The sequence below is a fragment of the Ostrea edulis genome, chromosome 1 (assembly GCF_947568905.1).
Source record: "Ostrea edulis chromosome 1, xbOstEdul1.1, whole genome shotgun sequence".
Classification (NCBI taxonomy): domain Eukaryota; kingdom Metazoa; phylum Mollusca; class Bivalvia; order Ostreida; family Ostreidae; genus Ostrea; species Ostrea edulis.
In genome coordinates this window covers 56108964-56127289 of record NC_079164.1, presented here as the reverse complement: position 1 = coordinate 56127289, position 18326 = coordinate 56108964, and the positions used below count along the sequence as shown (strand labels likewise).

Here is an 18326-nt window from a genome sequence, read left to right as displayed (position 1 = left end):
ACTTGTATTTAACATATGCTGTAGACACTATAAATGTCTAGAGTAACGTCAAATATTTTTCGAAAATTCACTTCCGGTCGTGAGATAGGGGTGGACAAATTCAAACCTTGTTTTTTTAGTTTCTTAATAATGAATATAGATAGATTCTTGAAACTTGTAGGGTTGATCAACTAGCATTAGTCCATTGTACACATACTTTCAATTTTTTCGTCCGTCACTTCTGGTCTATATCGGAAGTATTTGAAAAAAAATGATGATTTTCCGATTTCTTCGAGTGATTTCTCAGAGATGGCTGTGTAGATTTTCTTGAAATTTTCAGGAATATTGTCTTATGAAATGAATTTGCTATGGTTATTTTTCTTTTTCCAAAATTCACTTCCGCTCGGAAAATATGGCCGATTTTCTGTTTCACATAAGAGATTTTGTCCAGTATTTTTCTTGGAAAGGGTAAAAGATAGGTTCATTAAATTTTCAGGGATGATGAATCTCCGTTTGTAGGCGTGCAATAGGGGGTTGAGCATGTCGACCGTCACTTCCTGTCGTCACCGGAAGTGATTAAAAGAATCGCAAATTTCAAACTTTTTTTTTTTTAAATTGAAACCTATACTAGTTTATTAAGTGTCTTTCAAAGTGTCAAAAGAATATTGACCCCGTCGGTAGTCAAAACGACTACTTCCGGTTTCTTGATAAAATACTTTTTTACTTTTCATCTCTTTGTCCCCATAAATCTCGCTTATATTTGAAGTGTTTGATATGATTTTCACATGTCTTAATAACAGTATCAACTTCTAGAGTTTTGACAATTTTGTTTTTCAAAATTGACTTCCGGTCGGTAGTAACCTACTACTTTTTCTTTCTTTAATCTACTTCTTTTTGTTGAGAACTGTTTGAGATAGATACGTGAAATTTACAGGGAATATAGACAGTAAAGAGTCGCTGGCATTTGTAGGAAAACACATTTGAATAGTACTTCCGGTCGTCACCGGAAGTTACGAGGAATGAGTAAAAAATTCGATAATACACTTTTCATTTATATTTAAGTCACATTCTCTGATACATTTGAATGGTTTTCGTAGGAACAGAAAGTTCTTTACCGGAAGTGGTCAAACGGAAGACCTACTCGTTACTAGTAATGGGTTTCTAGTTATTATTATTATTATTAAGGTCTTGAAAAACGTAACATGCAGAAATCTGACAAAATTAAGTGACAAAGGACGTGTACACAAAACATGTGCTAGTCACGGTATCATAATATCATGGTACTTTTAAAAATTGCACGATGATACATTTTAATTGGCTGTTTCATAATGATTAGTTGCAGGGTGTAAGATAATTTAAAAAAAAAAAACCAAACAAAAAAACCCCAAACAATTTTACGCTTTTAGATAGGTAAACAACGCAGCGAAAAATTATAAGTGCACATTGCATTGACTAAAACAAAATGAGTCAAAAACCTTTAGTGGTATGTATAATGTGTCCATTCAAAAAAAATAATTAAAAAGTGCGTATTATATTTGGTTAAATACGAGTGTAGATTAATTAGCATAATGCATTATTCCGATTGTAGTTTTTTCTAGAATTATGGAAGCCGATCAATGTCAATGTGATAGTCAGTATTTACGTTTTTCTGAAGTACGGAAACCCATTTCAGCCATATTTCTAAATCCATGTGACTATATATATGAGATTTTGTAAAGAATTACTTATGCCCCCTTTTAAAGAAGAGAGGAAGGGGGGGGGGGGTGCTTTGCACTTGTCGGTCGGTAGACCAGTTCACCACATGTTCGCTCAATATCTTGGAAACCATTCATTTGATCGTTCCGATATTTCAAATGTTGTCGGTTATGAGTAGAAGAGGACCCCTATTGATTTTTAGGTCAAAAGGTGAAAAGTCAGTCCACTATGGATGTCATAGGAATATACCTTCCATTCAATATCTTGAGGACCCTTTGCTTGACAGACATCAAACTTGGTAAACTTGGGTACATCCTAATGAGTAGATGACCCCTTATGATTCTAAAGTCATATGGTTAAAGGTCAAGGGTCAAAATGGAGATAGGAATATACTCTCCATTCAATATCTCGAGAACCCTTTGGTTGATGGACATCAAACATGGAACACTGGTACATCTTAAGAAGCAGATGACCCCTATTGATTTTGAGGTCACATGGTTAAAGATCAAGGGTCAAACTGGACATAGTAATATATTGTCTCCTATATTTCAAGAATCAGTAGCTTGACGGACACCAAACTTGGTACACTGGTACATCCTATGGAATAGATGACACCTATCTATTTTAGGTCACATGGTCAAAGGCCAAGGGTCAGTCCATTCTGGAGATAGGAAGATATTGTCCACTCAACATCTTGACTTGCATTAGTTTGGTACTATTATTAATTAGATGATGCATGTGTATAACCATTTACAATTTTGCACCACGTTGGGAGTGGGGGTATTGTTGTATGTTTGTATTGTTTTACAAACATTTCTTGTTTTCTTTATTGTTTTGATGGTAGCATTTTATGACTAGTTGATGAATAAACTCTCAAAATACGCACAGATAGTCAGTACAGTAAAAACAGCGATGTTTCTTACAGATGTCAACTGCATAGTCATTGTAACATTGACTAAAGTTTAAGCTCAAGGAATTGATTTGCTAAACTTTTTTGTTGGATGGTATCTTCTTACAACCATTGTGGTGCTTATTTGAGGGTTTTCTGTTGTGATATACAGTACTAAATGACTACATAATGATTTTCCTCCAATTGTTAGCATTTGTACATCATGGATTGTTTAGCACAATCATCAATTAGCAATGACTCTTTACATCCATGTTGGATATGTACATGTAATTTAAATGGCAGTGGTCATGACTTAGTCAAATTTAGTCACCTTACACAGTTATGATGCATTAAGTATAAATCCTGCTAAAAGAAGCGTGCATATGCGAACTCACACAAACAATGTTCGTCATCCTTGATTACTACTATCTTGCTCCTTCAAGATTACCTATTCCAGTTGACAACGAAGAGCGCGTCGACTCTCAGGCCCTTCAGGCCTTTGATTGTCGGCACAATTTCTCAGAGATGGCTGGATGGATTTTCTTGAAATGTTCAGGGATGATAGAGAATGAAAATACCCCGAGGCTTTTTTTTTCATTTTTTAAAATTCACTTCCGGTCGTCAGATATGTCCAATTTCCGTTTTTTAGAAGCGATCTTGTTCGCGGGAGATCTCGGAAACGGTTAAAGATTAAGGCACCAAACTTTCAGGAATGATAGATCATGACAAGTAGGTTTGTCGAATATGGTTAACTCCGTCAGTCGTCACTTCCGGACCTCACCGGAAGTGATCAAAGAAATCGAAAATTTCAGATTTTTTTTTGACGCAGAACAAACATTAATTTATTGTTTCATTCTTGTTCTTTTGAAATATGTTGATCCTACCGGAATCAAAAACGACAACTTCCGGTTTTAAGAGAAAAACTGGAAAAATTGAGTTTTTGACTTTGCCTTAAATCTCGCTTGTATATGGAGTATTACAAATGATTTTCTTGTATGTTATTGACATTGCAAATGTCTAGAGTAACGTAAAATATTTTGGTGAAATCTACTTCCGGTCGCGAGATTTGCAGTCTTCAAAATGAGAATTTGTTCAAGCTACTACTCTGCAAATGTGAGCTACTGAAGTCTCAAGTTTTCAAGATTGATAGTCAGTCATCAGTGTGTTGTTTGCATCATGTGAGAATCGTACGTAGCCGTCACTTGCGGTCGTGACAGGAAGCGATATAAAAACTAAAAAAAATTGAAGTTTTTTTTCTTTTGACAGATATTGGGGCTATAATGGATGATGATTAGGTCTTGTTCATGTAAAATGTGTCCACCGGAAGTGCCGACTGAAAAACCGGAAGTTGTCTCAAACATGGGTATTTTTGACGAAAGTTAAAAGTATGATTAGTTGAGAATTATTAAGGTGTAGAATGAAATATTTATTCGATTGGAGCTCTTCCGGTCATGACCAGAAGTGAATAAAGACAACAGGAAAGTAATTCGGAAAATAAGACTTTCACTTTTTAAATAGAGTTTCCCCTTTTTTTGTCGACATGATTTCTCAGAGATGGCTGGATATTTTCTTTTCAGTAGTTAATTATGTCCGATTATGTTACAATGCATTTCACAAAACTGGAACCGAATTTGACTAAAGCAATCTGAACTGCAGTTTATTTCCAACACTGCTAGCCTTAATATCAACGGATAATGTGTGAAGAAAATGAACATTCAATTATACTGAATGGCTTTTTAACTTCCAATCTCGACAGGAAGTAGTATAACGGAAGACCTACTCATTACTAGTAATGAGTTTCTAGTTCTTATTATTTTCTTCTTCTATAATCGCCTACATTTTTCATAACGCTATGCTAGTTATTTCCACCTGATTACAGAGGGCGCACAGGAAATTGTGGTCCGCATTCGACGGTGTCATATAAGGAATAAATAGAAGATTTAGAATTTTTGATTGCAATCAATTGCCAGTTAAGGAATTTTTCTAAGAATTAATGGTAATGACTTAAAATTGTTATAATTGAACCAATTATTTTACTAATTACATTTATATGTGTCCCTTGTGAGGTTTTCTAGCAAGCAATGTATGGTCATGATGTAATAAAGTATATAAATATTGCCTAGTTCTCGATTTCTTTAAATCAGAATCATGATGTCCTTAGTATATCAGCAATTCTTCATTATTAATTTTTATCAATATTTTCGACAACCAATACACCCACTCACAACCCCAACACATTCATTTACGATATGCCTAAAACACATGTACAAAACCAATGCATACATGTACATTATCAATTTATCGTTTCACACTGAACAAAACTACTTGTTGCTAAATGTACACTAGGTGCCAATAAATAACGCATGTTAACTATCTTGAATTGGTATCTGTAGTGTGATATTTTAGTTAAAATATTTTTTCCCGTGTGTTTCAATCTTTTGAAAGTTAGATTTTGTGTACATCAACTTACACCTCTTCTTGCACTTCAATTACTCAAATGAGCACAAAAACAATCATCAGGCTTGTAGCAACAATGGGACTGCCTCCTCTTATTATTACATTATTTTTACGTGCAGATATAGATCTATAGTCGGATAGTCCCCCCCCCCTTAAAAAAAAACAGCATTGTCGTGAATGGTAGTGGAAATGTAAAATTTAACCAATGAATGAAACTGAAAGATCAACCCTTGCTGCCTTCCTTCTTAAGCTTTGGATTATCATTATTATTATTATTTTTTTTTTTTTTTCAAATTTACTTGTCAAGAAATTTTAGGCATTGTTGATGAAGTCAACCAACCCCCCCCCCCCCCTATAAACGATGCCACGTGCCTGATTGTATCACATGCTTTCATTGTGCTTTTAATTCTAGGTATCTGTTGTTTTTAAAACAGATTATTATTGAAATCCTCGGTATTAATTGCATAATTTGAACAGAAATAAACGTCAAATACACCAATAACACCCCCTTCCCCTTCCCCAACTCTACAATTTGATGAAGTGCATACTTTAAAAAGTTTTCTGCATGAAATCGAAGAAATTAAACCTTGTTTTTGTCATAGATATACTACAATCTGTTAAAACTTGGTATATACTATAGAATTTTGTAACGTAAGCTTTACTATACACTATTTATCTCAGATTTTCTAAATATATACACAAGATATGTGTTTATACTAGTTTATTATGGCGCTTTTGGCCGCGGTGATTACTTGCAGGGGTTACCACAGGGCTGCCCCTCAATAATAATCAATCAATCAATACAAAATATGTGACAGCCCCAAATTGGGCGGATCATGCACTGGGTATGTCACAAGTACATGAACGTCACCAAAACAATAAACAATCAATAGTAAATACAGTTCAATGCCCAATAGTCAAGTATCATTCAATGCTGAATAGTCAAGTTCAATGTTCAAAGTACAAATTCCAAATCAACAGTTCAATATCAAAACAATGTAATGAGCTTAAGAATGTGTTGCACTCATCCAACTGCGTTGAGGTGCGACGGAATACGCCACTTGGAAGGTCCATAACTGCTTGTGTACCAGCATATGCAATACCACAAGCAGTTATGGAACTGCAACCGCCACTAATGGGGTGCCAAGAACCAATAGTGACGGCGGCAGTACCACAACGCAAATGGTCACCACGACCAGGGCCTGCTCATTATTAAGCTGGGTATGCATTACCCTGATCCTTCACAAAATACTCAATTGCTCCTTGTAGGTTATTCAAAAACAGGTCATTTCCACATTGAGATAAATGAACGCGATCCTCATGAAACAAATTACATGTATTGTGCTTGCCCTCGAATTGTGTATGTTTAATGTATGCCCCACCCTGGGATGTAATAAATCGAATAGCCTCCCTGTTCACTCTAGTTCGGGCATTTTCCATGGCTTTTATGTTACTAGAATAACGCCATACGCACCTGGGAAGGAGACATGACCAAACTAATTTTGAATTGCGGAAAAGTTTCGATACCTTTGAAAGTGCTACTTGCAGTTGCTGTAGCAGGGCTTTCAACTGGACAAGACCCAAATTGTTTGCCCCACGGTGAATAATAATGAGATTGAGGTCCTCTTCTAATTGTTGCAGCAGCTGGAGTTTAGGCACCAGCTGACTCAATACCATCCCCCCTTAGCCCTGCCACCATATATGTGTATTCGGAACATTAAGGTTATGACCCCCCTGTTATTGATCTTGATGCTAGAAAAGCTCTCTTGATAATGGATGATCCAACGATCCAATCTTTATAATAGCCTAAATATAAAACAAAAACCTAAATGCATGTTAGATAACTGAATGGTTATCGGATGTATGAACAATATGCATTAGAAAGCCAACGACCTGAATTTTGAATAACTTCCTTTGTTGCCCCTTGATGAGCGAGAGTAGTTGCTGCCCCAAATCCAAAATGAATGAGAGTTAAAATTTCTACTATCTATGTCAGATATATTTAATGATTTATCTAACACTGAACTAAACTGATAACGCGTCAGAGGTTTTCCTGAGAAATGACAAAATAGAGGCCCCGACATTTTTGGGCGCACTTGTAAGTACTCCTGCATAGCCCCAACAGGACACATAGCCCCATGTGATGCCTGCACACATAATGCCATCCCTTTGCCCATTTGATCTGTTTTTGAATGTTTTATGTTAATTGTCAATTTACTGGGACTTAATGAAACATCCTCTAATTGTAGTATAGTTTTGACTGTATTGCCTTTTGACAAGGCAATTTCACCAATTCCTAGCAAGGCATGAAATGCGAGGAAGAACGCTGCCTTATATAGGGCTTTTTCATAAGCACTGCTACAAACTATTTGAAGTTTTGGAATTACGATAAACAAGATATCCAATGTAATTGGTAATCGACTATCAACCCCCGGATCTGATCTTTTCATGCCTTGCAAGAGCTTTTGCACCCCAAAGGTTTTAGTTGGGTCATATAAGCCCTTAAGTTTGCAATAAAAGCTAATTGCTGCAATATATGACTTTGCTGTTGAGTGTTTGTAACCTCTTATTGAATTACCCCCAATTACTTGATGGGCTTAGTGCCATACGTTACCTGAACTGTTCATCGTACATGACCCAACCCTGCCATGTGTCTGCCCCTAGTCTAACGTCATGCAAGTACTTGCACAGTTGCTGTGTTTTGTCAGGGTGTGCCGCTAGATAGATGCTAGCAAAAATTAAAAAAGCATCAGTCCATTTGTTAATTGATGTTAAAAAATCAAGGTTGTCGGATTTCAACCAAATTCTAATTTTAGGGTAATTTGGTGACTCCGAGTCCATTTCCACCATCAAAAAAAAAAAAAATTGAGCCGCCATTTTCAAAATGGCTGCCATAAACCGAAATACTTGAAAGTGTTAACATCTCTACTTCATTTGGGTTCTGGGGTCAATTGAGGGTTCACAGTTCATTTCTAGCATCAGTATTTCCTTACAATCAATTTTCAAATGATTCAAAATGGCCGCCATTAAAGAAAATTGCGGCCAAAAATACGTCAAAAGATCAAGATTTTTGGATTCCAACCAAATTCTATTCCTAGGGTATAATTTTGTGACCCTGAGTCCATTTCCACCATCAAATTTTTTTTGAGTCGCTATTTTCAAAATGACCGCCATATACCGAAATATTTTAAAGTAATAAAATGTCTACGTCATTTGAGTTCTGTGGTCAATTGAGGGCACAGAGTTCATTTCTAGGATCAGTATTTCCTTCCATTCAGTTTTTAAATGTTTCAAAATGGCCGACATTTAAGAAAATGGCTGCCAAAAATCAAGTTTGTCTGATTTCAACCAAATTTAGTTTCTAGGGTTTATGAAGGTCCACATCCGAGTCCACATCTGGCATCCAAAAGCATTTCTGACATGGGGAAGTGTTCGGAGACATTTGTGTTGGCATCCCAACACAGTTATAGCTAATTATTATTCTCTCCAATTTTTGTGAGCTCGATTTCTCAGAGATGCATGCATAGATTTTGATGATTTTTGACCTTGTTATTGCCGTGGCAATAAGTGTCTAGTTAAGGTCTTCCGTTTCAGACGGATTAAGACCTCATAGTGATTGTACTGTTTATTATTATTATTTTCCCTTTCGTGACACGCAATGTTTGATGGATTTTCTTGAAGCTTTCGCGGATTAAGGAGAACGATGATATCTCTAGTCTTTTTTTTTTTTTCAAAATTCACTTCCGTTCGTGGAGATATGTTCGATTTCCTGCTTTTTGAAAGTCATTTTGTCTGGGGGTAAACTTGAAAACGACTGAAGATAATCAAATGAAACTTTCAGGGATAATATATCTCTCACGTATATAGTGCATGCACGTAATATTTTTTGTCGCCGTCACTTCCGGTCGTCATCGGAAGTGATTAAAAGAATAGAAAATTTCAAACTTTTTCGTTCAAATTGAAACCTATACCAGTCTATAAGGTCTCTTTCGAAGTCTCCAAAAATGTTGACCCCACCGGAAGTTGAAACTCTGACTTCCGGTTATATCAAAAAATACTTTTCATTTTCTCATTTTTTAGTGCCATAAATCTCGGTCATGATACAAATTATTGACTTGAATTTTACATAATTATATAATAAACACTATACATGTCTAAAGTAACGTGAAATATTTTTGTAAAATTGACTTCCGGTCGTGAGATATGGTGTGGACAAATTTAGACTTTCTTTGACTAATTTCTCAGGAATGAGTATAGGTAGACACTTGAAAGTTGCAGGGGTTGTAGACTAACAATAATCCATGGTATATATATTCTGTATATGATTGTCCGTCGCTTGCGGTTTAAACAGGAAGTGGTTGAAAAATGCACAATATTCAAATTTTGTCAACACGATTTCTCAGAGATGGCTTGCTGGATTTTCTTGCCATTTACAGAGATGATAGAGAATTGTAGTACCTTTAGACAATATTTTTCATTTTTTCAAAAAGTCCAATTTCCGTTTTTAAAAAATCATTTTGTCCGAGGGGAATCTCAAAAACGACTAAAGATGAACAAATCAAACTTTCAGAGATTATAGATGTCTCAATTGTATAGTGCATGTACATTGATTTGTTTGTCGCCGTCACTTCCGGTCGTCACCGGAAGTGATTGAAAGATTCGCAAATTTCAAACTTTTTCTTTTAAATTGAAACCTATACTAGTTTATTAAGTTTCTTTCAAAGTGTCAAAAGAATATTGACCCCGTCGGTAGTCAAAAACGCTACTACCGGTTTCTCGATAAAATACTGTTATACTTTTCGTCTTTGTGTCCCCCATAAATCTCACTTATATTTCAAGTGTTTGATATGATTTTCACATATGTTAATAACAGTTTCAACTTCTAGAGTTTTGACAATTTCGTTTTTCAAAATTCACTTCCGGTCGGTAGTAACCCACTACTTTTTCTTTCTTTAGTCTACTTCTTTTTCTTGAAAACTCTTTCAAATAGAGACGTGAAACTTTCAGGGAATGTAGACAGTGGAGAGTCGCTGTGATTTATGGGGAAACACATCTGAATAGTTATACTTCCGGCCGTCACCGGAAGTTACGAGAAATGAGTAAAAAGTTCGATAACACTCCATTTTTTCTTAAGGCACATTCTCTGATATATTTGAATGATTCTCGTAAGAACAGAAAGCTGTGTAGCGGAAGTGGTTTAACAGAAGACCTACTTATTACTAATAATGAGTGTCTAGTTATTATTCTTTTCTTCTTATTATTCCTCTTCATTAGTGAGAAATTTGTCTGCGCGATTTTATGAACGTGCTTCGACTGATCCACTTCAAACTTTGTGAGCTGATAGGGGGTCATGAGGAGGGGTACAATCAACTTTCCAAATTTTAAAAATTGTCGCCGCATCAAAATGGCGGCCAAAAAATCAACGTTGTCGGATTTCAACCAAATTCTATTCCTAGGGTAATTTGGTGACCCCGAGTCCATTTCCACCATAAAATAAAATTTTGATGAAAATGGCCGTCATATACCAAAATATTTGAAAGTGTTAAAATCTACTACATTTGGGTTCTGGGGTCAATTGAGGATCCACAGTTCATTTCTAGCATCTGTATTTCCTTGCGATCAATTTTGAAATGATTCAAAATGGCCGCCATTGAAGGAAATGGCGGCCAAAAATCTTGTCCGTCGGATTTCATCCTAATTTACTTTCTAGGGTTTATGGAGGATTCTGAGTCCATATCTGGCATCAAAAACCATTTCTGACATGGAGAGGTGTTTGGAGACATTTGTGTTGGTATCCCAACACAGTTATAGCTCGTTATTATTCTTTTCTTCTTAATATTCCTCTTCATTAGTGAGAAATTTGTCCGCGCGATTTTATGAAAGTGCTTCGGCTGATCCACTTCAAACTCTGTGAACTGATAGGGGGTCATAAGGAGGGGTGCAATCAACTTTCCAAATTTTCAAAATGGCCGCCGTTTCAAAATGGCCACCAAAAACGTTAAAAAAAAAAATCAAGGTTGTCAGATTTCAAGCAAATTTTATTTCTAGGGTAATATTGTGACCCTGAGTTCATTTCTAAGATCAAATTTTTTTTGAGCCACCATTTTGAAAACGGCCACTATATACCGCCATATTTCGAAATATTTGAAAGTTTTTCTGATCAAAATTTGTCCGTTGTCTGTCGTCGTCGTAAACTTTTCACATTTTCATCTTCTCAAGAACCACTGGGCCAATTTCAACCAAACTTGCCACAAAGCATCCTTGAGTGAGGGGCTTTCAAGTTTGTTCAAATGAAGGGCCATGTCCCTTTCAAAGGGGAGATAATCACAAAAATGCAAAAATAGGGTGGGGTCATTTAAAAATCTTCTCAAGAACCACTGGGCGAGAAAAGCTGAGATTTTCATGAAAGCTTCCTAACATAGTACAGATTTAAGTTTGTTCAAATCATGACCCCCGGGGGTTAGATGGGGCCATAATAGGGGATCAAAGTTTTACATACAAATATATAGGAAAAATCTTGTTCTCAAGAACCACTGAGGCAGAAAAGCGGAGATTTACATGAAAGCTTCCTGACATAATGCAGATTCAAGTTTGTTCAAATCATGGCCCCCGGGGGTTGGTTGGGGCCACAATAGGGGATCAAAGTTTACATACAAATATATAGGATAAATCTTTAAAAATCTTCTTCTCAAGAACCACTGAGCCAGAAAAGATGAGATTTACATGAAACCTTCCTGACATAATGCAGATTCAGATTTGTTCAAATCATGTCCCCCGGGGGTTGGATGGGGTCACAATAGGGGATCAAAGTTTTACATACAAATATATAAGGAAAATCTTTAAAAATCTTCTCAAGAACCACTGAGCCAGAAAAGCTGATATTTACATGGAAGCTTTCTGACATATTTCAGATTTCAGTTTGTTAAAACGATGGCCCCCCAGGTGAGGATGGGGTCACAAGGGGGGCATGAAAGTTTTGCAGACAAATATATAGGGAAAATCTTTAAATATGAGCCAAGTGACTCAGGTGAGCGATGTGGTCTTTGGGCCTAGCTCTTGTTTGAGGATTCTGAGTCCATTTCTGGCATCAACATACATTTCTGACATGGGGAGGTGTTCGGAGACATTTGTGTTGGCATCCCAACACAGTTATAGCTCGTTATTATTCCTCTTCTTTATTGAGAAATTTGTCCGCGTAATTTTTTGAAAGTGCTTTGACAGATCCACTTCAAACTTTGTTTCATAGTAGCAGGATGCAGACCGATTCATTGGAGCAAGGACCATTAAACATGGTACACATACATCTTATGCCAAGTGAAATTATTACATAAAGAGTACATGATTGTCTTGTTTTTTCAATGCAAAGAAAGTATGTGACGTCACCGTGATGATTGTTGATACTATTTGAAGGCAAGTTCTACAAATCATGGTGTAAGAAAATCGCCCTATTTTAGCTTTTCACGGGCATATTATGTACCGTTGGCGGTACTCTTGTTGAAAAATAAATGCTCATTACAGGTTTGTGGTAATGCTCATTACAGGATTGTGGTAATGCTCATTACAGGTTTGTGTTGTAATGCTCATTGCAGGCTTGTGTGGTAATGCTCGTTTGGCAGATGTTGGTGGTCCAGGATTTCTACTACCTCTTCCAAAGAAAGATAAGGTAGGTTTTTCGAATCCAAAATTTTACCAATTTTCAATCTTTTTCCCAATCAAGTTCCCCACATAGATATGCCCTTAAAATTTTCTATCACCTGTTTTGAAAAAAGTGTTAAGTGTTTTCTGTTTTTCATTTTTATTTGGTACTCAAATTCTTTCCACCACTACACAAGGTATACTGATTTTCGAGAAATATGCATAGCTTTCCGAGTTTCGTCTGGGAATTCGTCATATTTTAACGCGTTCATTAAAGTATCAAAAGCGTCCAAGAATTTCTCACACTGTTCTTTATTCTCTATTCGGATTTTTGACGGCAGAGATGAACGTACATGTATTCAAATACGTTTATTATGGTATGTACTGTTGTGGTATAAAGTAACTAGTTAGAATAATCTAGCTGTGTCTCGGAACAGGCCCTCACCACACTCAAACCGAGTCCGTAGGACATTATCACCTAACGATATCAGGAACATCCGATCCTATCTAGTAAAGTCACTCATCCTTAAACACCAAAATAGCACTGCAAGAATACCGCCAATTATATGAGAAGTATTTATTTCTATCAATTCCTTTTATTGAAGATGTCATCTGGCATCTATTTCGTCCACAAGAACGATATATAGGCATCGTTACTGTCATCGTGGCCATATCTGTTTACATGGTTTTCAAAACTACGGAATAAAGATATTTCGCAAAACGAATAGTGATTACCACATACAAATCAATTGGTTTGCGTTTCACGATTTTCTATTCGTAAAATTTAAAATGCATTTTATTTTTATTTACGGTTTGACACGTTGGGTAGAATCGGCGGAATTAAACACAAGTAGAAATTTATTATTTTTTTTTTTTTCGATTACCCAGAAATTAGAGTAGGCGGATCCGTAAACCAAGAAATAAAAAAAAAACTGTGGCCTTATTATGAATAAAATCTTCTTTAGTGCTATTGGTACTGAATTAAAACTAGATGGATATTTAGAAAGAGCAGGTAGTCCTTTACCAAAATTGTAAATTTGATGATCCCAGGTGTAGGAATTTGATATTTGGTTGGGGCCAAAATGGTCTGTTATTAAATGTGCGAACAATAAATTTTTTTAACTCCTTGATTGTAATCATTCCAATTCTTTTCAAATTTGGTAGGAAGCATATTTGGAACAAGGGGGACATAAATTGTAAATTTCAGGATCCCTGCTCCCCTTGGGCCTTAGGGTTAGGGCAAAAACTGCCCAAAATTGACCAATTTCAAAAATCTTTTGTAGAACCGTAGATGTTTATAGGACACATTCCATCCCTTGCAGAAAATAAGTACATTTTGGGTACCTTTTTGGGGTACATTTCGGATACATTACACGTACAATTTGGGTACCCGGAATGTACCCAGAAGGTACCTGGAATGTACCTAAAGGGTACCCGAAAGTCTACCCTTTTTGGAACCTCACTTTAAAAATATTTCTAGCTGCAGGTGGGTACTTTTTCGCTTACATTGTTCTTTCCCATGCAACTGTCTAAGTTACAATTTTCGGGGGTACCTTATGGGTACCTTATTATTTTCAACTTTTCAAGTATCAGTTTTTAGGGTACCTTCTGGGTACAATATTTTTGGGTACAGACTTTGAGTACGCTTCGGGTACACTAAAAAGTACCCGGAAAGTACCCAAAAGGAACCTGGAATGTACCTAAAGGTTACCCAAAAGTCTACCCTTTTTGGAACCGGACTTTAAAAATATTTTTAGCTGCAGGTGGGTACTTTTTCGGGTACATTTTCTTACCCGTACAACTTTTTAAGGTTTTAATTTTTGGGGTACCTTTTGGGTACATTATTATTTCAACTTTGAAAGTTTCTATTTTTGGGGTACCTTTTAGGTACAATTTTGTCAACATTGTTGTTCCCATTTTGGGGTACCTTTTGGGTACATTTCTTCGATACATTTTCAGGGTATATTATGGGTACATTATTGATACAATCCAGGTACATTTTGAGTACTTTTAAGGTACAATCCTGGTACCATTTCAGAAACTTTTCGGGTACATTTTAGGTACAATTATGGTACTATTTTAGGTACTATTCAGGTACTGTATTTGTAAAATCCTCTTTGGCTAGACTTGATTACTATGATCGGTATTCTCTTCCCTTTTCGTGTAGCTAATGGTATTCGGAAGACCTCGTCTCGGGTTTTCTCGTTCTAAAATTAGTTGGCTGCGACAGAAATATTCCAGCATTACAACTTCCGTTCGTTATAGTCAGAAATGAGAAGTGGCGAGGTTAAAACGATGAAATTGAGCGGTGTGAAGTAGTTATTGCGCACCAAATAGCGAGGCATTTAATCCACGAATCATCAGTAGATTTAGAATGACCGTTCTTTTCAGTTGGTATATGCATTATTGGTGTTTTTTCGATAGGATTTCTCAGCGAGGTGTAGATTTTTTCAACATGTCGCTGGCTGAGTTGCACACCTTGTTCATATATTATGATCGGTGATATGACATTTTTAAAAACGGTTTCTATGCGAGATTTGTGTATTCCATTGAAATAGATAAACTCTGAAGTTACATATTTTATCCAAAATACGTCCGAAATACGCAAGAAATTGAACATTTAAAAATAAAAGAAGGGGGGTACCGGAAGTCCTGTCCACAAGCACCTGTGTTTGAACTTAGGTTAACTTTGCATTAAATGGTTGTGCTAGATAATCGTTCTTAACAGCAACATCTTTTCATAGTCTGAACAGCAACAAGACATGAATGTGAACCATGGATGCCCCCAAACTTAACGCTTTTCAAGACAAGTAGGTCAAAATTCATGTCAAGGTCAGAAGATCAAATTTGGTACCTTCAGAAAGCCTTAGTAGGTCAAAAGGTCATTAAGGTACTTTTATATATACAGTTTGTATATATATTAAAACAATTTTTTCTTGTCACAAACAATAAAAATGGCAAATATAAAATCCCTACCCATTTTAGTTGAAAAGTTATAACGAAGTTAAAGGTATATCAATATGCCACTTATACATTGTATTTTATTACAGATCATAGGATACAAAATATTTTAACAGCAATATTACCTGCACATTTTAATAAGTTTCACAAAAATGTGCTGTTGATTCTTTGGATAAGTTTTTGCTCACTTTCTTTTGGGAGAACATTGATGACGTACATTCTAAAAAAAATAATAATGCAATTATTTTGTGGGCATCTATTTAAAATTAATAGAAACAGTTTGTATGATCTGTTCAAATTAAATCAGTGATTTGAAACTGATAGTGGAATTAAATTCATCCCAATTTGACTTGCTGTCAGACAAATTTAAGAGATATCAGGGTCATGGAATTCCCATCCACAATACATATAGACCTAAACAGTCTCATTGGACTTACCTAAAATGTGCATGAACTGAAGACACTTCAGGGTAAATTCACTTTGGAACTACAATGTATATAAACATTGATCCAGGTCTGCATAGTGTAATTCTCAGAATGGCATATTGAAACCAGCCAGGTCAGTGGTCACACCATATAAATTCTGTATCTATCATGAATTATATTCTGAAAGAAAAATGAAATTGTAAATATATAATGAAAGGATACCTGAAAGACCTTCCTATAACCAAATTACAGGACCATAAATAAATATTTCTAATCACTGGTCACTTGTGCTGTCAACTTAAATTTTTACTTGTCAATTGATAACTCTTGCTGTTCCTTCGGACCAATCTGATTAAAATCAGCTCGTCGATCCGCTCCTCGTATTGCGACAACATAAAAATAAAGGAGCGGATCGAGCTGATTTTAACCATAATGCCGACGTTACTTAAGTTATTTCAGTTTGACCTGCTTTGTACATAATAAGAGTGTTTAAACTATGAGGTGTTACAAATGAAATAGCATTACTGTGTCTAGCGAGTAGATATCTAGTTGATGCAAATCACGGGTTATCAAGTGCCGGGTAGAAAATGAAAATCGTCTCAGTGTCCCACAATAGACGCATTTAGACTGGCGAATTTCATTGTCCTACTTTACAAAAGACACATGAGTTACATAATTCAAGATACCTCTGACTGTTACCCTTGATTTCCTTATATGTCATGTGCAGTGAAAATCATCAGACACAAATGTGAAAGGTATAAGAATCGGAGGAATTTCGGATTATCAGTGATCATGACTGACATGAAGTCAAAATATCTACAAAATACACTAGTGTGTAAATCACTTACTTAATGGTTGGGAGTCTCTTCAGGTATCACACCAGTAATTGTCCAATCAAAATGAACTTAGTCAATTGTAGTTCCATATATTTAAAGAAATATTTTTTTCCTTGCGCGATTTTTCTCAATTCCTCTTCTTCTTTTCTCTTAATTTTTGTACCCCTGATTAGGAAATTTTGTATAATTTGTAGAAATAACCAAGTGTATATAAAGGAACTATTTGTTGTTGGTAGCTGAGGCTACTTCCTGAGGTGCACTCCGACTGTTTACACACATGTGAAAAACACGTGGATTTGAGGGTAGTCTTGTTTGCGAGTAATTTATTTTCGAAAATGCCGCGTAGGGTGTTGTTTTTCTGGTGTCGGCAGACGAGATGGGTAACATAGAACGTGTCTGACTGCGTTATTCGGCATCAATTTTGTAAACTGATTTTAAATGATTTTTTCCCCTCTATAGTAATATATAGTGAAAATAATTACCGGTGTGATATCTTGAAGGAAGTCTTGAATTTCACAATTTCCCGTTTTTCTCAGTCCTTTCCCTTTTCATCGGCTCAAAATTAGCGCTGGATATCAAAACAAGAGGTTTGAAAAACAAAACGGTGTTTTAATAGGTCATTCAAGAAACATGACACAATACACAATGTGAAATTTCAATTACATCTAAATACGTATCAACAACGTATTTTTTGCCTTATACACTAGAAAATCTTAAATATTTGTATAAACACCCATCTACATAGCGTACACCGGCGGTTTTAACACTTAAAACATCCAAAAGACGTGTCAAAATTTCACATCGATTTTACAATACGCATATTGCACAATACCCCCCCCCCTCCTCCTCCTGCCTTGCGCAACTGTTAGATGGACTTTCCTTGACATTCATAAGCATCATACATAACTATATGACTTCTTGATTCAATGTCCTTATTGTAAATTAACCCAATTAAGAGATTTCGTATTTCTGCGTAGAGTTTAGAAATTTTATTTAATCCTAAAGAGAAATTCAGATAATTCATGGGAAATGCCCGTCAAGGTCACTCATATGAACATCAAAATGTCTCCTTAACACAGAAGATTTCAAATTATTCGTTTTAAGGGCCCAACACGCGAAGTAATATTTCTGGCACGATTTACGACAGTCCCCTCCGTAGCAGGATATCAAGGCTCTGACGGCGTAGGCCTTAATTCTATTGCCGGCGTCTAAAGCATTGACCAACAATTTCTGTCCTGCATATTAAGTTTGTCACTAGATATTTTTACTGTTTTGAGCATTTTGAACACTTGCAATTAAACGTCACTAAACCTAGCGCACTTGATATTTGACCTACATCTTCTTTAGAACCAAAATTTAGGAAATGTTTTAGCTTAATTTTTTTGTAATGAACAGTTACATGTATGATTTCTGTATGATTTGTGTACACGTTTAAAAACGTCATATTAT

At 35.9% G+C, this 18326-nt stretch overlaps 1 protein-coding gene and 1 long non-coding RNA gene across 4 annotated transcripts in view; one reads left to right on the top strand and one right to left on the bottom strand.

Annotated features, from left to right (window-relative positions):
• The window catches only part of LOC130051844 (ester hydrolase C11orf54 homolog), a 227025-nt gene that overhangs the window by 98989 nt on the left and 109710 nt on the right, over positions 1 to 18326 (top strand). For 2 of the 3 annotated variants that reach the window (XM_056154788.1, XM_056154790.1), the window contains exon 3: positions 12610 to 12683. In XM_056154788.1, the coding sequence (XP_056010763.1) occupies positions 12610 to 12683 (74 nt within the window). Of the gene's footprint in view, positions 1 to 3901; positions 3927 to 12609; positions 12684 to 18326 lie in introns of those variants that run through there. The other variant, XM_056154791.1, reaches the window with a different exon arrangement.
• On the bottom strand, positions 14595 to 17453 carry LOC130051907 (uncharacterized). Its single transcript, XR_008800168.1, has 3 exons — positions 16890 to 17453; positions 16054 to 16221; positions 14595 to 15836 (listed from the first exon to the last, which is right to left on the bottom strand). It is a non-coding gene; the product is annotated as an uncharacterized LOC130051907 (long non-coding RNA).